This window comes from Sus scrofa, chromosome 13, assembly GCF_000003025.6.
Source record: "Sus scrofa isolate TJ Tabasco breed Duroc chromosome 13, Sscrofa11.1, whole genome shotgun sequence".
NCBI lineage: Eukaryota > Metazoa > Chordata > Mammalia > Artiodactyla > Suidae > Sus > Sus scrofa.
Genome location: NC_010455.5, coordinates 21,998,699 through 22,023,771, shown reverse-complemented (window position 1 = coordinate 22,023,771; position 25,073 = coordinate 21,998,699). Strand labels below are relative to the sequence as shown.

Here is a 25,073-nt window from a genome sequence, read left to right as displayed (position 1 = left end):
CTGGGGTCACAGACACAAGATCCCAGGGAATTCCAACCCATGGAACAGCCTCCAGAAGCACTCTGTGTCCAGACAGGCTGGGAACCCAGACTGCCCCATTTTCTAAAAGGTGAAAGTGAGGCCCAGCTGGGTTATGTCAATGCTGCAGGCACCCATGGGAGACACACTTCTGTCACCGCTGTTTCCCCTCGTCTCCCATCTTGCTCCCACACCAGACCCTGAGTCCCTCCAGGGTGCAGCTGCATTCCTGCCCTCAGGGAGTGCGGACCAGGTCTGACTCATCCCAGGCTATAGGGCTCCTTGGGGCAGGACCAAGATTTGATTCCAGGCCTCCTGCCACCCAGGCAATGTTCTTATTAGGAGGCACAGAAAAAAAAACCCTTCCAGTCCACATGCTTCCTATGTGGAAACACCCAATGGGAAAGAACTTACATGGGCAGGCCCTCAAGAGACAATGTGACCAGCTGTGGGTCTCTGGGTTTCTCAGTCTCAGAAAGCACAGCAAACTTCTGCCCTGGTTAGCATCCACCGGCTGACCGGAAAGATTTACAGCCCCAGGATTTATTCCTTTCCTCTCTGAGTGTTGGAAATAAACAAGCAGACAGCTGCACATAAGAGAAATGATTTAATTTTATAAAAATGTGATCACCAAAGATTTGATTTTTTTTCCTTTTTCCCCCCCCAGTAAGTAAAGTTTATAAAAAAACCTGGAATAAAAATTAGAACCACAACCTAATAAAAATTAGAAATCTGACATTTTGAGGAAACAGAGTCATTTAGAAAGACAATAAAGAAAAAGCAAAGAGCAGCAAAGCAGCAGCAGGACGGGAAGAAGGCTGGTTCCTCTGTGATGACCAAACAGCAAAGGACCAACACAAGCCTGAACTTGTGCACCAGGCCGGGCTGAGGGCTGGGGGCATGGAGGGAGTGGCCACAAGGCTTATGGAAAGGGACATACCAATGGCTCAGTGGGCAGCAATGGCCTCCTGCAGACAGATCCACAGCCCCCTCCTCTTCCCAGACCTGCCAGCCACGGGGCAGTGATTCACAGCCAAACCCCTACGGATCAGCACCACAAGGCTGACTTCTCCGATGTCCACCTGTCCCCAACCTACACCTCTGCAGGTACTGGGGTCCCCATGGGAAATGCATCGGAATGTCAAGGTGAGATACAACAGTGAACTTGCCAGGAAGACCCCAGGAAACTAGACATAGAAGGCTCCATACAAAACACTTTTTGAAGGTCTGCACCATAGCCAAGGCAGCGTCAGGACTGCCTTGGAGAGATAAGCCGGAACCCCCAGCAACATCCCCCAGCCTTTTCTTCTAGGGGGATGGTCCTGAGGCTGGCTGCCCAAACGACGTTGGGGAATTCTCGACTACATTCTGAGGTAGTCTAATTGCGACTTGCCCAGCCAGCTGAGAATGGTCTCAATAAATGGGGAGAAGGCAGGCAGAAAAGTTGCCACAGAGAGAAAAGGGCTAATATATAACAGAAGGTGGGCTCGGAGATGACCAGAGTGTGGCCTGGGGTCCTGGTGGCTGGCAGTGTGAATGGAGATCAGGGGAACGGAGGGTGCTCCGAGGCCAGGGCAATGGCAATGCTGAGGTGAGGGGTGTCCAGGCTACTGACCTGTGTCTTGGTGATGGCGAGCCAGGGGGCTTGGGGTGAGGGGATGTCCCAAGGCTCCCTTCAGCTATGATTCCTCTCACCTGAGCTTGTTTTAGGGGAATGAGCCCTGTCAAACTCGAACTTGGGAAACACTTAAGAGGTCCCTGCTCTGAGGGACAAATGAGATTCTAAGCCACCACTGAGAGAGAAATAACAAGAACGAAAAGCAAAGGTGTTGCTGGAGCCATCCCCCCACATTTTTTGGCCAAGGTACATCACTCTTTTCCTCTTCTGCCCCAGCGCGCAGGATTCTAAGTCAGGATGGAATGTTCTGAAGGATTAGGAAGTAGCAGCTGTGTGGATGTTAGTTATTTTCTCTGCTTTGCACATTTCCGAGATCGCCTTCTAGGACGGAGCTCAACAAAGTCTTCAACTTCATTTTCGTAATCATCTTCCTGAACAACACCTGTTTAAAAGGCATAAAACAGAAACAAAGGGCAGGCTGGTGATTTTTCACTCCACTGCAATGTATAACATCCTAGTAAGAAGTAATGTCTCTGTGATTGTTTTAAAGGAACTAAAAAAAAAGCCAGAGCCAAAGTAAACACCCTTCTCCAGAATGTTCTTGTTCAGGCTAGTTCCTCCAGCCTTATTTTAGATGCCCTTTAGATGAAAAAGAAGTCAAACAAAACCTAAACTCAACTGCAGCCTTAGGTTGGTAGATTAGCTATCTTCTTTTTGAAACAATCACAAATATCATAGTGCCAGGAAGGATTCTGTCTGTATTCTGAAGATTGTTTTTTGTTTATTTGTTTGTTTTTTTGTCTTTTTGCCATTTCTTGGGCCACTTCTGCGGCATATGGAGGTTCCCAGGATAGGGGTTGAATCAGAGCTGTAGCCACTGGCCTACGCCAGAGCCACAGCAACGCGGGATCCGAGCCGCGTCTGCGACCTACACCACAGCTCACGCCGGATCCTTAACCCACTGAGCAAGGCCAGGGATTGAACCCGCAACCTCATGGTTCCTAGTCAGATTCGTTAACCACTGAACCACGATGGGAACTCCCCTGAAGATTGTTTTATTGGCACAGACATTTGTGTCTAGTCCCTTCCAGTTTTCCCCAGCTCTGAGCTCAGGATTTTCCAATAGCATCTGGATTATGAGGAATCACATATGGACAACTAAGGGCAGGAGAAATACTCAGAGGAAGAAGAAAGAAGGTCCTGACAAGAGGAGGCAGCAGGTGGGATGGGCAGAAGGCAAGACTTTCCAGATTTTATAGAACTCAGCAAGGTGGCCTGACTGTCAGGAAAGAAATCTGATTTAGTCTATACCAGCCTTTAACCTCTGAAGGAAGGTGCCTGCAAGTCTCCCCAGTGACTTTGTTTTGTTCACATATATGTTTGCTTTATATCCCCAAGCCTAGAACAACAGTGCTGATACATTCTAGACAACAAATATTCATTGACTTACTCAAATGGTTTGCACAGGCAGTTATGAAGGGATGGTTTTGCAATACTTTACCCATCCTGGGAGTCACTGTATGGAACACTGAGTAGCCACAGAACAGCACTGATAACAGCTCATGAGTGGCAAGTGTTTGAAAAAGCAAAACCCTGGCATGAACCCTGAAGAACAGCCTTCAGGGTCAGATGGGAGAACTCAGCTACTCTGTTGCTAATGATCTGACTTGCTGGGGGTGGGGCTCCTGGACAGTGAGGGAGCACTGCTCACATCACAGGCAGCCCCACTTCAGCCTGACCCAAGAGCCAGCAGAACCAAGGACCATGTGACCCAGAGCCTTGCCCTGGGATGAAGGACTCCTCACCTTCATCCCTCAAGCGCAGCTCCGTTTTCCGCAGCCACTCCCGAGCATTCCTTACGGACAGGATCAGGATGTCGACCAGCTGAGCCATGACCTCCTCCGCTATAGGAACCAAAGAATGAGGGCCTCTGAGTGAAGGGGCCTCTGCAGGGACCAGGACACCCAGCACTTAAGCCAAGCCCCCACCTCCCAGGAGCCTGTCTGCTTCCGCTGAGGTGAATAGCAGCATAAAGCTCTGTAGCCGCCTCCCACCACCAGAAGCAGAAACCACAACCCATCAGCCTGAGGCCAGTCTTGCCTGTGTATAGAGACTGCCAATAGCAAGCCTTTCGAGGAAGCCTTTGTTCAAAATGTCATTACCTTAAACAGGAGTGTCTGAATTCTAGAATGATATGGAATTTCACTAATTTTATTCATAACTTCCTCTCAGTGTTGCTAAGACATAGCTAAAAAGGATGTCAGAGGAAATCTGATTCAGAGGTCACATAAGAATTCATTTTTTTCTTTTTTTTTTTTTCTTTTTTTTTTTTTTTTTGGCTGAACTGGCAGCATATGGAAATTCCTGGGCCAAGAATTAAACCTGTGACACAGCAGTGACCCAAGCCACAGCAGTGACAATGTTGGATCCTTAACCCACCGAGCCACCAGGGAACTCTAAGAATTCTTATTAAAGGCTCACACTGGGTATGGTGTCAGGTCCCTTCTAAAAGGAAGAGATCAGCTATGCGCCTCTAGATCATAGTTGAGGGTTTAGCACATGGAAGGTGCTCAAGAAATGATCACTGAATAAATGAATCGGGCCAAGTTTAAAGAGTTTCCTCAAGACTTGAAATGTTCTCCCTATATCCTCTCCATAGGATCGGTGAGCAATCCCTTTTCTTGTCTGTTGCGCCAGGGGAAAGCATCCTGGCCCAAGATTATCACACACTGTTAACTGGGGGAGAAGTGGTCCAAAAAACAGGACTTGGCTATAATTGAAGAACACATTGTCTTCACTGGTATTTCTGCTTAAGCCAAGATCCCATCACCGCCAGGCCAGATATCACTACAAAGGGCTCGACTGGGACACATGCTCTCAAAGCCTGGGTTCTAACAGCATCTGGGTCCCACTTCCGAGGGCCCTTACCACCAGCCCAGGCCTTCCGCCTGTAGAGGTCTTCCACTGTGTCCAAGACCTTCTTGATGTTCTCTTGGACTTTCCTTTGCAGCACGTGGCTGTGCTCTTTGGAGCCCAGGTGGCTGCGGACCCACACGCTCTGCTCGATGTCCTGCACCACCAGCTTGCCTTCACCGATAGCTGGTTCCACCTTCTCATGGAAAAATTCTGAGTACTTCTGGTAGGCCCGCTGCTGCCTCTGGTGGTCCTCTAGGCGGATGTGTTGCTCATAAGACTCACTGTTCTTCTCCTGACCATCTTCGTCTTCCAGCTCGGCCCTGGAAAGGGCATCAGCCTCAGAAGCCGCTTCCTCAAATGCTTGATCGGGGCCGAAATAGTTCTCAGGACCTCGGGTGAACTTGACCCCGCACAGGTCACACTGAGTCCGGTCCACATCAGCTTTTTTGAAGTTCCCGGCCCCGGGCTCCCTGCCCTCCTCCCTGGAGTGCTCGGTCTGGGCCCCCGCCCTCCTCCTCCAGCTGACGCACAGGGACACCACCAGGCATGCCCTCCGCAGCTTCCGCTGGATGGAGGCCTTCCGCTGCTTTTGTGAGAGGATGGCAGCCAGCAGGTGGTCCCGGTCTTCCAAGGCCAGCTCCTCCGACTCGTCCTCACCAAACTCACACTCGGTGTCAGCAAGGTGGCCCACGGGGTCCACGGAGAGCAGGCGGTTCAGTCTGACCTCCTCATGGTAGAGGCCACGGACCACAGTCCCTTTGGTGTGCCCACTGTCCCACCGCCAGTGGCAGTCCATCAGGTACTCTTCATCCCGCTCAAAGAGCAGGTCCTGCAGTGCCTCGGCCACGGACTTCACATTGACTGCCAGCAGCACCCGCTTCATGGCTCGAAGGAGCCGATCAGGGACCTGGCCTGGGCATTCCAAGCTCATCAGCTGCAGCCTTGCCTCGATCTCCTGGAAGTGGCGCGACAGAAGAGGCTTGCAGGAAGGCTGCAGGACCTCCCCAGCGTTCACCAGCATCACCAAGCATAGCACCAGGGTTCGCTCCGCCTCCCCAGAGACCACGTAGTCGATATCACTGAAGGCGTCGAGCAGGACATTGAAGTTCTCATTCTCACCACCGCAGAGCACCTTGACCAGGTAAGACAGGTGGAACCGGAAATCCTGAATGGCTCTGTTCACGTCCTTGGGTCTGTATTCCTGAATGATGGCGAACACGTCCCCGGGCTCCCTGTCCTTCTTGCTGAACAGGAACTCCCAGTAGTGCAACAGTGCAATGTAGCTTTTGGGGAGACACAGGATGGAGTTCCTCCGGAGGCGGGCCAGCACTGCCCCGCAGTGGATGAACTGGAACTCCAGCAGGGCCACTGTGTTTCCAATGCTGGGGATGAGTGGCTCTTTGCACCTCTTGACCAGGACGTTCATGAAACGGAAAAAGCGCCTCTTGTGATCTTCTGGGTTCCGGCACACGTAGAACTGGTGGATGGAATCCTCCAGCAGCCGGATGAAGCACAGGTGAGTCTTCTCTGCACTCTCATCATCCTTGTTGGGTGCCAGCATGCCGAATTTCCCTTCTATTCCTTTGATCCTGCTGCCTCTCCCCTGGCCCCTGTCCTCTTTTTCAGCCTGGAGGGCTTTGAGCTCCCTGTTGTAGCTGTCCTCCTCCTGATGGAGCAGCTTTTCGAGCTCATCAGGGTAGCTGGAGGAGAGGAGGAAAGCCTGCATGGCACTCAGCCACAGGTCTGTGGACTCCCGGCGGCTTCGGGCCCTCTCGTTTTGAAACAGGAAATGGATATACTCTTTCAGAGCCGACCTGTAGAATTTGAAGGATTTATAATGTGGTTTGAGGACTTCTTTGCACGCCATGGGGTTTTCTGACAACACTCTCTGATGGAAATGCTTAGGGAAGAGAACATCCAGGAAGGATCTGCAAAGGCCGTACTTATTAGAGGGCAAGATGTAATCGAGCTCTTCAAGTTCCTCAGCTAGGACTTTAGGGAACACTTTTTTGGCTTCCAAAAGCAATCCGTTGATGGCCACCAGGTGTATTTTTGACTGAACCAAACACTTGGCCTCATGACGCCGCAAAGGCCTGTGGAAATCTTCACAGTTTCCATCCTCGCATTTCAAGCCCACGATGAACCTCGTGCAGACACCCGGGTAGGTCTTCCTGAGTAGGCTCTGTGTGATCTGACATAGCCTGTTGAGAAGGTGTTTGTTGAGGGCTAATTTCACTTGGTCCGTCATTATCAAGAAATGGTCTTTCGTTTTCTTCTCTCTCAAGTTCAAATCCAGGTCAAAAATGATTCTTAATATGGGCCCAGGGTCGTTCTGAGCTATCTGGCAATACTTGGCATCCACCTGAGAAATCCCAAAAAACTCAAAGCAAGACTTAACCATCTCTTTCTCAGCATTGTTGGTCACTCTTTTGAGGGCCCTGACCAGATTGAGGAGGACCTCCAAGCCCCATGGGGCCAGGGTCAGGACCTCCTCAGGCTTGGCTTCACAGCGGCTAGTGGCTTCATAGAGCGCCTCCACTGCGCCTGCTGAGTGGTTGAGGGTGTCAAACTTCAGGAAGGCGTCCTTGAGCTTCTGAAAGTCTCTCAGGACCACGCCCTGCAGGAAGTGGGCCTCAGCAATGCCAGACACCTGGTTGGTCTGATGGCAGAGGTCCAGAGCTTCTTTAAGGATGGTCTTGGTATGGTCAACATCAGAATCCCTGGCCACGTTGAGGCGGGCGGCTGCCAGCAGACATGAAGCCTGGAAGTCCTTGTCAGCTGTGAGCCTGGCAGCCTCTAAGAGACAGCCGTGTTGCTTCATCAGCAGGGCAGCCTCTTCCCTCCGACCTTCCCTGTTCAGCAGGTCTGCCGCTTCTGCGAGCCGCTTTCGAGACTTCAGGAATGCCAGCTGGTCTTCTGTGTCTAGCTTCGAGAGCACAGCCATCATCTCCTTCATCTTATTTGCACTCAGGTACTTGGCTGCAGCTTCCAAGTAGAACTGGCTGGCCGAGTAGGAGAGCTTGGATATGGGGAGGGTCTTGGCCCTTAGCATTTCTTCATACCTGCAATGACAGTCAACATCAATGTCAATTCAGTTTCAGCCAAGAGAAGATTTACAAGGCACAGGCCAGAGCAACTTAAATAAAATGCCTGCATGTAGATCAGAATGGTAAAATAGGACCTAAAGTTGTCTAGCATCTTTATCAAGGGTTCATTCTGCACTGATAAAATTAATTCTTTATTCCCCAAAGGAACCAAGCATCGATATGTTTAATTGATAAAATATAGTGGAACTGCAACCTAGACCAGTGACAGTTAAGTTTGAAAGTCAATCTGTAGGGTAAAAATTAGGCAGAGTCAAAATTAACCTTGGAAAAAATTTCCTTAAATTTTCATAAAAGCTTGCAAATCATTTGGGGTACTTGACCTTGTTGAGTCCAATACGTGATTATTGAGAAAAGAATGGAGCTAGGGGCTGCAGGCACACCAGCCATATTACATCAGTCTGCCTCTTGTTATCCAACCTGTGACTCCTCTCTTTTGCTGGGAATGCATGTGGTTGGATCAGTGGGAGATTAATGAAGCTCTGAAATCAAGCTCCCCTTGACTCTGCTGGCCAAGCTGAGTATATTCCACATACCAATTTTCAAGGCATTGGGACAATCCAATAAAACATGCTGACTTTTGAACTCTCACAGGACAAAACACATCTCCTCACAACCAGAGAAATGCCCAGGGTCCTCCTGCTGCCCTAGGATTATCCCACAAACCTCCTACAACAGGACCTCTGTGATGGGGTGTCACTGAGGATGAAGGAAGGGAATGTACCTCTTGTGTGAGCTTTGGCTAATGGAGCAGGGGGTGTGTAAAATAAGTTTAAGGAACTAACCAGGTTAATTTTTTTTTTCAAATCTAAAATGTCATTACCTTTTGAGTTGGGCCAGTAAGCAACTGATTTCTATATCCAGTATGTATAGCATTCAAAAGATACTCAGATAAATCTAGTGTGAGGTTCCAATTAATACTCACTACACTTAGATCTCAATTCAACATATCATTAAAAAGAGTCAGTTGAATATCTCAGGAAAGCTGATAAAGATACACAAAACAATGAGAAAGCCCCCCAAAATGTTCCTGGGGAAAAACCTATGATTATTCAATGCTCTCCCAGAAAAGGGAGAACAGAAGGTTAACTAAATAAGTGAAAGGACCAAAAGTGCCCTCAGTCGGTTTTGTCATATGGCCTCACAAGGGAATTAGTGTGGTTGATTACTCAGGGTACACAGCACCCTGATAACTTGGTACCCAATAAATGTAAACAGCTGGTACCTGCTATGGACTGACAGTTTGTGTCCCCTAAAATTCATATGCTGAAGTCCTAACCCCCAGTGTGGTTGTATTTGGAAAGGAGGTCTCTAAGAGAGTAATTAAGGTTACATAAGGTCATAAGGGTGGAGCCCTGATCCAACAGGATTAGTGTCCTTATAAGAAGGGACACTGGGAGTTCCCGCTGTGGTGCAGTGGGTTAGGAATATGACTGCAGTGGCTTGGGTCACTGCAGAGGCGATGGTTTTGATCTCTGGCCTGGTGCAGTAGATTAAAGGATCCAGCGGGGTCGCAGCTGCAGCTTGGATTCACTTCCTGCCCCAGGAACTTCCACATGCTATTGGTGCAGCCCTTGCAGAGTAGACTTGCGGTTGCCAAGGAGAAGGGGGAGGCAGTGGGGTGGCTGGGGAGCTTGGGGTTAACAGATACAAACTATTGCCTTTGGAATGGATTAGCAATGAGATCCTGCTATGTAGCACTGGGAACTATGTCTAGTCACTTATGATGGAGCATGATAATGTGTGAAAATAGAATGTGTACATGTATGTGTAACTGGGTCACCATGCTGTACAATAGAAAAAAAATTGTATTGGGGAAATAACTATTTAAAAAATAATAAAAATAATAATTTAAAAAAAGAAAGAGAGAGAGAGATACCAAAGAGGATGCCCTCTCTTGTCCACAATCTCTCCCTCCACGCTTAGGCACCAAGGAAAGTCCACGTGAAGCCATAGCAAGAAGGCAGCCATCTGCAGGCCAGTAAGAGAGCTCCCACCCGTAACCCAACTGACTGGAGCCTTGATTGTGGACCTCCAGCCTCAAAACTATGAAAAAATAATTTTCCATTGTTTAAGCCACCAAATCTATGGCATTTCATTATGGCAGCTTGAGCTAATACATACACACTGTGTATATATTACGTATAATGGCCCCAAAGACCTGGATAAAGGAATATGCTCAATTACAGACCATGGCACTAGACACCTACATTTCCATTTTCAAAAATAAAACTGAATTTCTTTATCTAGGTGCTGGTTATACAAGTATATTTACTTTGTGAAAATTATGTGCTTTTTAAAAATATATGATACACTTTAATAAAAGCTAACTTAAAGATATAAAGCTTGAACACCTGGTCAATCATGTTCATTCTGTCCCATATATAATTTGGTAGAAAGCAAAGAAAACGGAGACAAGCCATAGCCATAGGAAATAGAGACAAGCCAGGAGCTGGGAGTGGACTCAAGGTCCTGCTGAGAAGAAATGCAGACCAGCAGACTCTGCAATTCTAGCTGTCTCACTCCACCAGGAAGACCTCCTACAGGCTTACAGGTATCAACCATGTGCTATTTCTAGATTCCTTGGCAACAATTAACCCCACCCATCTCCACTTCTCCTTTGGAACATGGGGTAGGCCAAAGGCTCAAGAAGGCCTCCAATGGGCCATGTATGAAACTTGTGCAAGCTACAACTAAGGATATGTGTACAAACGTATCATAGACATGTATCAGTGGCTGGCCAGGCATCTGCCAGTAGATGAAGTGGAATCCTGACTGCCCACTAACGCTTTGCCCTCTATCCATCCACACATTAGCAACACAGTTGACTCAGCAGGTAAAGGTGGAGAAGAGAACCATCATTAAGCATGAAATTGCTGGGCACATCACATGCACACTCTTAACACATCCTTCATTTTCTTCTGCCCCTTCTCCTCATGACACTGTATTCAAAGAGCTCTTGACTCAGCACCAAAGCCATCATTCAAGTGGAATGAGGGTGACATGGTCAAGTCACTTCAGAAGAGCAAGAGAATACCTCCCCAGGGAGCGATGGCAGGGCAGGGCTTGGGGGTGGCAGGGTCGGGTGGGGGGAGGAAGGAAGATAATAAAACTACCTACTTTTCCACTGCCATGGCAGCTTCTTCAAAAAGTTCCTCTTGGCAGTACATCTTCAGGGCTAGATTGAATTCCTGAATCTGCTCAAAGCATCGGGATGCATCTTTGTAGCGCTGGCTTCGCTTATAGAAACAGGCAGCATCTCTTATCTAGGACAGAACAAATTTTTACTCAAGAGTATTTATAACATAACTTTTTTATCTTAAAAGTAAACCAACGCCATGAATAATAAAGAAGATGTTCCTATGTCTGCTATTTGTTAGCATCTGGTGAAAAACACTAAAACATAGGTAATTTAGGAGAACTAATTCTTCAAAGCAAGAAAAATAATGTGAAATCCCAACCTCACACCACACACAACCACAAGCACCAGATGGGTTAAAAATCTGAATGAGAAGGCTATTGGAAGAGAATGTATGAAAATATTTTGTGATTTTGAGGTAAAGACAGTAAGTCTTCAACAAAAGTCGAAAAACACAAAACAAACAAACTTCTAGGGCGAAATCTGATGGATTTGATTACAGTTGACCCTTGAATAACTCAGGTTTGAACTTCATGGGTCCACTTATAGTTAGATTTTTTGGTTTTTTTTTTTTTTTTTTTTTTGTCTTTTTAGGGCTACACACGTGGCATATGGAGGTTCCCAGGCTAGGGGTTTAATCAGAGCTGCAGCCACCGGCCTATACCACAGCCACAGCAACGCCAGATCTGAGCTGCGTCTGCAACCTACCCCACAGCTCACAGCAATGCTGGATCCTTAACCCACTGAGCAAGGCCAGGGACCAAACCCGCAACCACATGGTTCCTAGTTGGATTCATTTCTGCTGCACCACGACGGGAACTCCATGGATTTTTTGTTGAATTAAAAAAATTTATTAAAGTATAGTTGATTTACAATGCGTTAGTTTCAGGTGTACAGTAAAGTGATTCAGAATCTATATATATATGTAGATTCTTTTCCACTATAGTTTTTTGTTGTTGTTGTTGTTTTTTGCTTTTTAGGGCCACATCAGCAGCATATGGAAGTTCCCAGGCTAGGGTTCAAATCGGAGCTACAGCTGCTGGCCTACACCTCAGCCACAGCAACACGGGACCTGAGCCGCATCTGAGACCTACACCACAGCTCATGGCAATGCTGGATCTTTAACCCATTGAGTGAGGCCAGGGATCCTCATGGATACTAGTCAGGTTCATTACTACTGAGCCACAACAGAAACTCCTCCATTATAGTTTATTAGAAGATATTGAATACAGTTCCCTGTGCTCTACAGTAGGTCCTTGTTTTATCTATTTTATATATAGTAATATGTACATGTTAATCCCAAACTCTTAATTTACCCCTCCCCTACAGATTTTTTTTCAATAGCAGTTGGTTGAATTCCTGATGTGGAACCGAGGAAAGAGAGGAACCTCAGATAGGGAAGGCCAATTATCAGTTACACATGGATTTTTCAGCTGCACAGAGGGTCGGCGCCCCAACCCCTGCACTGTTGAAGGGTCAACTGTACATCAAAACTGTTCAACGAAGGGCACACAAAATAAAGCTAACAGAGAGAAGACAAACGTTAACATCTAGACCAGATACAGCCTTTTGTGAAGATGGAAATATTTTGTATCTATCTATCCAATATGGTAGCCACTACCCACATGTGAAGAGTGAGCACATGAAATGTGTGGATGGTACAACTGAGGAACTGAATTTTTAATTCCATTTAATTAATTTTAATGTAAACTGCCACATGAGGCCACTGGCTACTAGTACTAGAGTGAGCAGATCTAGAACATGAAATGGATTCCTGAAAACACACAAAAAAGACTTTCCAGAAAAATGGGCAAAGGATTTGAACTGGCAGTTTGCAGTGGAGGAAACTTGAATGACTAACGAATAAATGAAGATGCTCAATCTTCATAATAATAATCAGAGAAATACAAATTAAAGCCACAGTGAGATATACCCATAAGGTCTGCAAAATTACAAAACTGGAACCCACGGAACACGGCCATGGATGTGGAGCACAGGGAACCCTCAGGCATGGAGTGATGTGGCTCTTCTGGAAAGCAAAGGGGCTTTCAACTTTTACTTGGTGAAATTAAACACACACATTCCCCTGGGGCCTGGAAGCCCACTCTTAGCAGTACACAGAACTGGGAGGGGATGTATTATGTTATAGTATCTAATGTATGGCAGATAAGAGATGGTTCACCACTAGGGAAATGGGTGAGTCAAACACAGTGAATGCCCACTCTGGAATCCTACCAGCAGTCAGAGGCCTGGCCAGACCTTAACACCATAGCAGAAGGTGGAAAAAGTAACAAACATGGAGTTCCTATTGTGGCTCAGCAGTAAGGAACCTGACTAGTGTCCATGAGGACACAGGTTCAATCCCTGGTCTCGCTGAGTGGGTTAAAGGATCCAGTGTTGCTGTGAGCTGTGGTGTAGTCACAGATGCGGCTCAGATTCGACCCCTAGCCTAGGAACTTCCACATGCCACAGGTGTGGCCCTAAAAAGACAAGAAACAAAGAAAAAACCCCAACACCCAAAAAAGTAATAAACAGAATAAGATGCAATTTAGATAAGCTTAATAATATGTATAGAGAATATGCCTAGTTATTCTTTGGTTGTGCAAGCAGATGGGACATACATTAACTGCATGGAACAGCAGCCAATGTGAAGAGAGTGGAAATGATCATGGGGAGGAAGAGGATGAACAAATAAAACACTGGTGGGTTGTCATGAACAGAAGAGTATGCTCCACTCCTCTTCCTCTCACATTTCTCATCCCGCCCATCAGTGAATCTTGCAGGGTTGGCTCTCCCAGTGTTTCCCAGACAGGACCCATTCCCAGCACCTCCACCACCATGGAGGCAATGGGGCCACAGCATCTCAGTCCAAGTGGCTGCTTGACCCTCCTAACCAGCCTTTCTGCTTCTGCTCGTCCTGCCTGCAGAGCTCTCCAGAGAGCATCCAAGTAATTCCTTTCATGCCACTCCTCCAATCAAGACCTTCCTCTGGCCCCCCCTCACCTCTGACCAAACCTAGTCCCTACCATGGACCACAAGGCCCTGAATGATTTTCCCTGCCACCCTCTCTGGCTCATTTTACCACTTCTACTCCCAAACACTCTATCTACTCTGGCCAAACTGGTTTCCTTGCTTTTTTTTCTTATTCTCACCTGCATGCTCCCACCTTGGGGGCTTTTGTCTGAAGTTCCCCGGCCTGTGATGCCCTCCTACAGCGGTTCTCATGGTCTGTGTGCAAAAGTCAGCTTCCTAACCCCGCCCACATCTAAAATAGCAAGACCTGACACCCTCATCACCGCCGACATCTTCTGAACAACTGGCTTCTCTGTCATCTGTCTCCCACGCCAGAAAGGGAAACTACAAAGGCAGAGGCCCCTGTGCTGCTGCCTACTGGTTGCCAAGCTCCCACAGTGCCTGGCACACACTGGGGCGAGGGGGGGTGTGTGTCTACCTATGTGTTGAATATTTCATTTTCTAACTCAATCAGCTGTATGTCCTTGAGGTCCAAAGAGAAAACAGAATCAAGATGGAACAAAACAAAATGTATATGCCAGCCCCTCTAATAAACCTCAGCTAGGTTTTATTTAACTTCTTTAAAGAGACAAATGGCAAAAAATGCCAAAATATGAACAAGATTCAGGTGTGAGGTTCTTCTTTGTCTAGAGACCTCACAGACTAGGGATCAACCAGACCATCTTGCCACATCAGTCAAACCTCAGAACCATACCATGCAGCCACCTTGCCCTCTCCTTGACAAGGCTGACTATGCAGAAGAAAACCCCCAGGTAAACATAGGTCCTGTTAGGTGCAAGCTTGCGCCCAAGAGGATGGAGAGAAGAGGGGGCTGCCTCTGAACAGGCTACCCGCATGGGTTTCTCAGCTCTTGCTGCCCAGAGAAAGGGCCTTGAGAGGTTTCCAGGGAAACCAGTGCTGCTCTCTGGAGAGGTAGGAAGCAGGCAAGGCAGAGAAATCCTTGAAAAAAAATCTTAGGCTCCCACAGTCCACTCACAAACACTCCTCCCCAAGGGTAGCCCACATCTGGGGGCTAGGAACAGGGAGGCAGCTTGGCCTAAGGATTCTGCAGAGGCCGGTCACAACTTGGTTTTTTGTTTCTTTCTATTTTTAGGGCCGCACCTGTGGCATATGGAAGTTCCTAGGCCAGGGGTTGAATGAGAGCTGCAGCTGCAGGCCTGCACCACAGCCACAGGAACTCAGGATCTGCGACCTACACCACAGTTTGGATCCTTCAACTATGAGGCCAGGGATTGAACCTGCATTCTCAAGGACACCATGTTGGGTTCTGAACCTGCTGAGCCACAAGGGACACTCCCTTATTTATTTCATACCTGATAGTTTGTACCTCTTAATCGTCTTCACCTAGTTTGCCCCTCCCCTACCCCTCTATGGTCCCCACTGGTTTATTCTCTGTATCTGTTCCTGTTTTGTTATATTTGTTCATTGGTTTTATTTTTTCGATTCCACATGTAAATGAACGCAATCTTAAATGTTCTCATTGCAAGAGAAAAGACTGTGACTCTGTGTGGTAATGGACATTCATTGAACTTACTTTCAGTTTGTGATCAGCGGTGATCATTTTGCAATATACACATACCCTGTATCGTTATGCTGTACAACTAAAAACCAATATAATGTTATATATCAATTACAGCTCAATAAAAAAAGAATAAAAATGAATCACTAAGAAAATCATCACCATTTGATGATGCAATACCAAATTGCCATAAAATGCTAACTGCCTACTTTCCTCCTCGGAGTTAATCTTGTTGCAGATAATACCAGTCTGTGGTCTGTACCAGCCTGCTGACCACGCTGTGAGTTGCTGTGCTCTGGACCAGCAGCTCTGTCCACTAGGGCTTCTATAATGACGGAAAAGTTCTAACACAACTGGCACTTGAGATGTAGCAAGTGAGAATGAGGAACTGAATTAAGTTTACTACCTTTTAATTAACTTAAATGTTTAATGAAGTAGCCACCTGTGGCTAGGGGCTGCCAGACTGGTTGGTGCAAATCTAGAATAATCGCGGGGACATAGAGAAACTGCCACGTAACTGCCAGACGGTTCGCCCAGGCTGACACCAGACTGAATATAGAGAAAGAGAAGGCAGGAATATTCTAAAACCCATCTTCCCTTTGATGTGAACACTGGGCCTCCCTGGGGTTAATACTGGGTCAGAAACATTCACACAGACAGGGATACACACACACACACACACACACACACACACACACACACACACACACACAACTCCTTCACCATCTAGCAGGTGAAGAAAGAAGGGCCACCCACAGAGTCGACAGGGCCAGCCTCTCCCTCTTTGGAGGATGGGAGCCCTTCCTAACACTGGTGGAGGCTAGGGGACCACCCCTTCCTCTGCTCAGTGGAACCCAGTTCTCTCAGGAGTAGCCATGGGGCTGAGCGTACCTTTCCCAGCCTCTCACACAGCTGCGCACAGAGCTGGAACTCCTTGGCATAACTCAGACACTTAAGGGACAGCTTTGGCTCCTTGCACTCCAAATAGGTCTTGGCCAGTTCCAAATACTCCACCTGCTTTTCCCTGTAGGGGGAACAACACAGAATAACCATGCAACATTGGCCTGACACCAGCAGACTTAACCCTCATTAGAGCAAACCTGAAACGACCCCCAAGACTCTTACTTGGGGCTGACTTTCTTGCCTTTCATGTTCAGGGCAGTGTTGTGGGCCAGAGCCAGCTTCTCCTTCTCAAATGCACCTCCCTTTTGGTAACACTTGGCTGCAACCTGGAACAGACCAAAAGTTTCAATTCCCCGCAAGGTCATGTGATAATAATGAGTAAAAGCATCCATACATGTTTTTTTTTTTTGTTTGTTTGTTTTCTGTTTGTTTGTTTTTGCTTTTCAGGGCCGCACCTGAGGCATATGGAGGTTCCCAGGCTAGGGGTCTAATTGGAGCAATAGCTACTGGCCTACGCCACAGCCATAGCAATGCCAGATCCGAGCCGTGTTTGCAACCTACACCACAGCTCACGGCAACACCAGATCCTTAACTCACTGAGTGAGGCCAGGGATTGAACCCACAAACTCATGGTTCCTGGTTAGATTCGTTTCCGCTGTGTTTCCATTCATGTTTGCATGGACAAAGCCCTGGTTCTCACCGCAGCTGAATCTGAGAGGGAGGGGCAGGAAGGTGCTGAAGAAAACAGCCTAAGAGGATAAAGCCCAATAGCGTTACCGGCTAACACTTGGTACTCAAAGCTTCCTTTTGGAAACACCCAGGAGCCATGGAAAAGGCACATCAGACATATTTTATCTGGTCATACATTAACACCCTCATCTAATCTCCAATAGCCGTGTTCGAGATGTTTCATATTTCTCACTGTATTTAGTAGTAACTTCAGGTCAGGAATATGGAGCAACTGGCCCAACGTCACCCAGTGGCTTTTTTGGGCTCAACACAGGTCCCTTCTAGTTGGTAATCGCTGAGGCAGCAGGCAGTGCTGGTGGAACAGTGGCAGCACACTCACTGGGGGGAGAATTGCAGACAGCCATGGTTCCCAACACATCCCAGAAGAGGACTGACCAGGTCCTGGGCACATGCACCAAGTTGTGAGTAGCAAACAGAAGGTGGCAGACAATTGTCCTGGGGGAGTCAGCCTGCTCCCTGATTCCTGCCAGCAGAAAACTGCTCTTCTAATCAGGAATGCTGACAGCATGTCTCCCAGCACAGACTAGAGGGCAGAGAGTTCGTGTTCTGCCCAGCATGGCGAGATTAGGCCTCAGTGTAGGCAAAGGATGGATTAAGTGGACAGGATGGCATTTCTCCCCCTGGGCTCTCTGTTCCAGCCTCCCCAGCCTCCTGTCATTCCCATGACCCACACTACTCCTTTCTGCCACAGGGCATTTGTACACACTCTTCCTGCTGATTAACATGCTCTTCCTCTGCCTGGTTAACTTCATTCATCCTACAGGTTCCAGCTCAAGGCTCCCACTTAAAGCAGCCTTCCCTGGCCTGCATTGTCCAGGTGGTTCTGGAGGCAGCTGGTCATTTAATCTGTGACACAAGAAACAGCTGGAACTGTGCCCTCTTCTGGATGCCTGTCCTTCCTACCATCATATCCCTACAACCTAAACACAATGCTTGGTCACTGCTCAACAGGAATATGTGGAATGAATGAATCTCAAGCAGTTTCCATTTGTACGATGATTCCAAAATACTCAATGATAGGCAGCCAAAAACTCAATAAACCACCTGAGTCCCAAAGCCCTTTAGTGGAGTCAAAATAAAGGCAGGTGAGGAGAAGGTTTTTGATAACATTCTCATCTGTGCTGCTCCCCTCAAAAGGTTCTAGATTTAGGGCACTCCCTGGTGGCCTAGCATATTAAGGACCTGGCATTGTCACTGCAGGAGCTTGGGTCACTGCTGTTGCCTAGGGCTTGAGAATTTCCACATGCCGCAGGGATGGCAAAAAAAAAAAAAAAAAAAAAAAAAGATTTTAGATTTAAACATTCAAAAGGTATTTTTAAAGGGGTAAAGAACTGGAAATCCATGAACAACGCAGATAGCACCAGCCGTGTTCTGAAGGGAAGAAGGGAAAGACTTTATATAGTTTTCCTATTTCATACCCACACCTGCTATCCATATGGTCTCTCTCTATCCCCTCTCTGAAAAAAAAAAGTCTTGGTTTTATATCAACAGCCAGGTGTCTAGTATTCTTTTCCAATGCTAACCAGGATGGGCAGTGACTACAGTCTGGGGGCTCAGTCAACCTCTGCAGCTGAGTACTGCATATTTATAGAAATACTATCTAAACAGAATGATACAACAGTGAAAATTCTGTCTTCTCTTCCCTTACACATGACTGCAGGGCTGACCACAGTCTACTCTGCCCCCGTATCCATCCACGCTCCCTTCTGGAGTAACTCTGCAGCTTCTCCCACTGAGAGTGTGGCCTGTTTCCTGTCCCTCCTGATGGAAGGATCGCTCAGGGGGCAGAGACCAGGACTCTTCCCATTAGCACATGCTGGCACCTGGCCAAAAGGAAGGGCTGTCAGGACTGCATGGGGGAGGACAGGGAGATCTCTTCATGGCGGGTGACCCAATGTTTCAGAAGCAGCAGCAGCACCAGGCCCCCTGCACCATCCTGGTGACGAATGCGATGAGGCCACGAGTCACACAGGTCTCACCCCTTACCTTCCAGCACTGGTGTTTAGCGTAGTAATCTCCTTGGGCAATCCACTCCGCAGGGGTGGAGGTCTTAACAAACATGCTATCATCAAGGTCTAAAATGAAAAAGAAACGTGGGTTTGCTTCTCCAGGGATTCCTTTACTTAAACCTCTTGTTATGGACTCGATTTTGTCCCCCTCCCCCAGAATTTCAAGTGTTGAAGCCCTAACCCCTGGTCCCCCTGTATTTGGAAACAGGGTCTTTAAAGAGGTGATTAAGGTGAAATGAGGTTTTATGGGTGGGCCCTAATCCAGTCTGACTGGTACCCTTACAAGAAGAGGAGATGAACACACAGAAATACCTGGGGGAAGGAGGGGGGCGCTGACACACGGAAAGGCCATCTTCAGCCAAGGAAAGAGGCCTCAGAGGAAATCAAACCACTGACAGCTTGACTAACCTTGGACTTTCAGCCTCCAGAACTGAGTCAATAAATTCTGTTGTGTGAACCCCCTATCTGTGGTATTTTGTTGTGAGCAAACGAACACACCTGAGTTGTCTGTCTCGTATTCAGGGAAGACAGAGTGCAGCTTCTCAAGCCAGGTTGTGGTCGGTTTGGGGAGAAGGAGGTGGGCTGTTTGGTTCTGAACTTTCGTCTACTTTCCTTCCCTATGGCTACAAAGTAGAAGACACTTCTAATTCCTCCTTGAAAACCCAAAACCATGAAGCTCCTGACAAACTGCCATGCCAGGGCCTTAGCAAGGGACAAGGTGACAGGATATCACAAAATTTCCAAATATGCAGATTCTGCCGTCCTCACACAGGAAGCAATCTGACACATTCTGGTTGGTGGACGTAGAACACTGCAACCACCTGCTGCGGGGCCCATCTGTTATCCTCACCAGGCGGGGGTGACTACACTAGCCCTCCCCTCCTGAGGCTCCCTGAGTGTCACCAGAGGTAGGCAACACTCCCTGGGGATTCCAAGCCACAGCTTCATGAAACGCATGAAAGGCTGAATACTGGAACAACGCTGAAGCCAAGCAAGGTCACAGACACTCAGGCCAATGGATACAAGCGGAGGAGCAAGGTAGACGGGCCAGCTTTATATAAAAAGTGCAAAAACATATGCTAATCCTTGCAGTCTGACTCTCCCACAGGAAGCCCCACCCCCACCCTGACACACACTGCACAAAGAGGACTTTTCAGTATCTTGTTCTGACACCATGTGTTTGTGAGTGACCTGGTAACTTGCAAAGCCCCACAATATCTCTGCATGAGGCCAGTGACCTCTGCTGGTACAACATTGAAGAAACTCCCAGTTGCAAAGTCAGCACACACATTCCGAGCTCCCCAGCAGGATAGGAACAGATGTCCTCAAAAATTTCACCACATGCAACTCATGACTCACAATTAAGTCTGTACTTTTTCTTGTATTCTTAATGAAACCAAGAGATAAACTATAATCCTTTTTCTTTTCCTTTTTTTTTTTTTTTTTTTTTTGCTTTTTAGGGGCTCACCCACAGCATATAGAAGTTACCAGGCTATGGGTCAAATCAGAGCTACAGCTGCCGGCCTACACCACAGCCACAGCTACAACCACACAGGATCTGAGCTGAGTCTGTGACCTCCACCACAGCTCACAGCAACGCAGAAACGGGATCCAAGCCACACCTGCGACCTACACCACAGCTCATGGCAACGCTGGATCCTTAGCCCACTGAGCAAGACCAGGGATTGAACCCGAGTCCTCATGGATCCTAGTCAGGTTTGTTACTGCTAAGCCACGATGGGAACTCCTTGAATTTTTAAATTTAAAAAATTGCCTATTTTGAGGATCTCTCATAATAGGTGCCAGAACATATTTTGAGAATAAAAGGAGTATGAGCCTCGAGAAAGAATAAGAACCTCCACGGTAGGGCCAACCCACTCGTTTTCCTTTTGGTTGAGAAAGTGGGAGTTGAATTAAGTCTGTGGCCACACAGAGGGAGAGTTCTAATAAGAAGCCAGGTTAACCCCAAGCCTTTGACTTTTCCCACGGTGGCACCACACTTGGGTCCCAGGAATGGAGCATCTAATCCTGGTCCCCAACTGAGCCATCAGCTGTCATCAGAAAGTCTCCATAAAACTGGCTGGAAAATGCTCAGGAGAACTACAAAGCTCTCTGCAGCCACACAGTCCTGGGCTTTCCCCCAGCTTTGGAGAAATGAACCATGGCCTAGAGGGGCCAACTCAACAGCTAACCCCCAAGAAAGAGAACAATTTTCTCCTTCATGAGGGCTGATTATTTATCTCTTAGTTATCCCAACAGGAGACCTTCCTTCCATTTTGTAATTTAGCTAACCTTTGTAAGTTATGAAAATAATCCATGATGATGCTGTTTTATCTTATTTTTATTTTTTGGAAACTGTGCAAACAGCACAGAAGGGTATAATAGTGAAAAGTAAAAGGTGTCCACATCCAGTCAACAATGCCGCACCCACTGGTCCCAGCACCAGAGGAGCCCCTGTCAACACTTTCAACTTGATGCACACCTAGGTCATTTTTGGTGGATTATAATTAAAAACAGGGCCATGATGAACACTCTTGTGCATGGATCTTGGAGATTTTATACAAGAGTATCTCTGAATAGATCCCTAGAAGTGGAATTACTGAGTCAAAAGATGCATGCATTCTTTATTTTGATAGATACTGCCAATCAGCTGTCCCAAAGCTCACAGCCATCTGTATTCTCCCAACACAGCCTGTTTTCTCTAACCTTTCCCCAAGGGTCTCACCTTTAAAGGACAAACAAAAGTTCTCCCCCAAAGGAGTTAACCCTCCCCATCTCATTACAACCTCACTCTTCCACACACCTTGGGAACAAATACGAGCACTCCTTTCTGAGAAGAAAGTAGCAGGGCTTTTCAAGAACAATACTCTTTACACCTGGCCACAGAGCAGCTAAGAGTAACATGCTTTCTGAATATTTTAATGAGCTCTTACCTTTATTTTCATCTGTTTTCACGACTTGGACAAAATTCCTTTTCATGAAATATTTGAAAGCAGGAGCCCGCTTCTCTGGGTTTTCGTCAAAGATCCAGAGGTTGACCCGAGCCCGGGTGATGGCCGTGTACAGCTGCTTCAGCTCCCCGTTAAGGAGCTAAAGACAAGATGGGGGCAAAGACATGAGCCTTCAGGCCATAGTGCAATGTGTCTCCCTTCAATGGGCTTACTTGATTTTGAAGAAATATAATAAGTTTAATGGCCACAGCACAGCAAAGCTCTAGCAAGGGGGTGCGCTGTGAGTACAGGTTCACTGTTGAATCTGCTGTACGTGTCCATTTTGAAATAATTAAGAGATTCACAGAAAGTTACAAAGATAGTGCAGAGAGGTCTCATGTACCTTTCACTCAATGTACCCCAATGGTCATATCCTACCCAATTACTGTAATTTATTTTTAAAAATTGGAGCAGTCATACACTTCTACTGTGACTATCATTAGCATTAAATTCCCAACCTACCCTGTGACTGAGGACTCTGGGCATTAGGGGACTATGTCTTAGACTCAGGGAGGGCTCCTTAATTAAATAATGCACATTTCAAAACAACAGTGGGTTTGTGGATACCTAGAGATGTGTATAGCTTGGCAGTGATCTAACATCTCTTTGCAGAGTCCTCCAGGTATTTAGAGAAATAGCCTGGTAACTGCTATTCTGTTTATTTGTTTTAATTAATTAATTAATTTTATATTTGACCATGTCCACCCTATGCAGAAATTCCTGGGCCAGGGATTGTACCCACACCACAGCAGTGACCCAAGCCACAGCAATGACAATGCCAGATCCTTAACTGCCAGGCCACCAGGGAACTCCTTTGTTTATTTGTTTTGTACTTCATAGGAGATATAAAACCAGGACAGTAGTTTCTCCCAAAGTTTTGGTTTTGTTGGTTCGATTTTCTGTGCTGTGACCCTCACTCTCACTGCCTCCAATAGCCTCCCCGGGCAAGAATTCCACAGAGCCTCTCTGCTTTTGGCCTCCTTCTCGGTGATATGGCTGGGGTGTCAAGGGGAAGGGAAGCTGGGTCCCTTCACTCTCAAGGCTGGAAGACAATGGTGTCCACTACCGACAGCGGTGAACTCCTCTTCTGAGTTCCCTGTCAGCATCACGGCCTCTGAACAGAGCCGAGTTCCAGAGCAGAACTGGAGGTGCGACCCTCCCCCTTCGCTTCCTCCATCAAACCCGCTCTCTGCTGAGAAGAGGAGGTTGCCAGTGCTGAGATGGCTGTGTTCCTTTTCCCACCCTCCATCTCCCAGTGCTGAGAGACAGGAGGACCCACAGCATAGGCTCTGTCTCTAAACTCGTCTTCTCGACCAAGCCCTGGTTATGGGCTCCCTGTCAACTCCGCATGTGGACCAAGGGCTGATAATCACCTTGTACATTTCCGGGTTCACCGTAAGAACCCGCCCCTGGGAGGAGCTGCATTTCTCCAGGGGCACTTCCATCAGCGGCCGACTTTCCTCCCTGGACTCAGAGGACGGAGTAAACGAGGAAATGATCTTCCATTCCTTGTAAGCCTGAACAACAAAGACAAATCAGAGGCCAGCAGAATGTACTTCTGGAGTGTACACCCAGCCTTCCTGGCCCTCACCAACTGAGCCCTCTGTTCCTGGCATAGGGGTCAGGCTTCAGCCCCAGATGGGAGGAGGGGGCTGTCCTAGGCCTCCACGTGGGAGTTGGGGTCCAGGTTGTGCAGGCTGGGGTCAGGGCAGCTACCAGGAAGACCCCAAGACATTTGGCCAAGACAGCTGAGAAGCCAGGCACATGGGCTCACTTCGAGGGGGAGTGCTTAGGGCCTGTATATTCTCCTTGAAAATATTTCCACAGGCAGAACAGAAAGAGGAAATGAGCATCCTCACTTCTTTTCACAATGTGTTTAAGAAATGCCACTTAGAGTCCGTCATTAAGACACCTGTGATGCTTAGCATGGTACCCTTGGAGTCCGTCGTGTTGTCAAAAATGGCCAGATATCAACAGTATGGTGGAAACTAATTTTTTTTTTGGCTGCACCCACAGCATGTGCAGGTTTCTGGGCCAGGGACTGAACCTAAGCCACAGCAGTGACAATGTCAGATCCTTAGCACACTAGTTACCAAGGAACTCCCAGAGACTAAATTTTTGGTGGTGAGCACACTCTAGGGTGTACAGAAGAAATACAACCATGTACACAAGCAACTTACACAATGTTATAAACTAGTGTTGCCTCAATAAGAAATAAGTCTAAAAGATACATATACAAAACAATCTGTGTTAAGCTCTGAGTTTCATATGACTAAGAACCACAAATAACAAGGATACTAAAAATTTAATTACTGCTGTTACATGTGGATAGTGTAGCAATGTTCTGATGAGTAATAAAATAAAAATGTGGAGTGCTCACTGTGGCTCAGTGGTAATGACTCCAGCTAGTATCCATGAAGTGTGGGTTTGATCCCTTGCCTTGCTCAGTAGATTAAAGATCCACTGTTGCCATAAGCTGTGGTGTAGGTCACAGACAGGCCGCAGATCTGGCGTTGCTGTGGCTGTGGCATAGGCTGACCCCTAGGCCTGGGAACTTCATATGCTATGGATGCAGCCGTAAAAAGACAAAAAAATAAAAATAAAATAAAATAAAGTAATAATTCACAAATTATTTTATATCTATTCTATAAAATACATAGTCTTGTCTTTATATCAGCAAAATTATTAGTTGTGTTATACCTTAATTTTCACATCATTTGTGTTATATTAAATGACAAGGATTAAGAGAGAACTGCATTCAAAGTATAAATAATTTAAAATATTTTCACTGAAAATATGAACACTAGGAAATGGAAGAATAAAAAATTAAAATTATTTTCTTAGGATTTAAAGAAAAAGACACGTGACAAAATTTCTTAACCAAATGATTCGATCAAGGATGGAGTGACATTCAGGAGCCAGGGGGCACACTGTGCAAGGCAGACTCTGAGCTCAGATGAACAAATTATATCCCAATATATCCACTATTGTGTGACCTTGAACAAACGCTTACTTGCCTCTTCTAGGTCTCATTTTCCTGTTCTGAAAAATGGAGATGATAGAGCTACCCATAT

At 47.0% G+C, this 25,073-nt stretch overlaps 1 protein-coding gene across 1 annotated transcript in view; it reads right to left on the bottom strand.

The window, feature by feature from the left end:
• TRANK1 (tetratricopeptide repeat and ankyrin repeat containing 1) overlaps positions 607-25,073 on the bottom strand; it is a 109,766-nt gene continuing 85,299 nt past the window's right edge. Inside the window, 9 exon segments of the mRNA XM_021071655.1 lie at positions 607-2,078; positions 3,442-3,540; positions 4,565-7,614; positions 10,777-10,922; positions 16,239-16,371; positions 16,473-16,576; positions 18,987-19,075; positions 21,943-22,099; positions 23,373-23,516. Of these exon segments, the coding sequence (XP_020927314.1) occupies positions 1,981-2,078; positions 3,442-3,540; positions 4,565-7,614; positions 10,777-10,922; positions 16,239-16,371; positions 16,473-16,576; positions 18,987-19,075; positions 21,943-22,099; positions 23,373-23,516 (4,020 nt within the window). The 3' untranslated portion in view covers positions 607-1,980.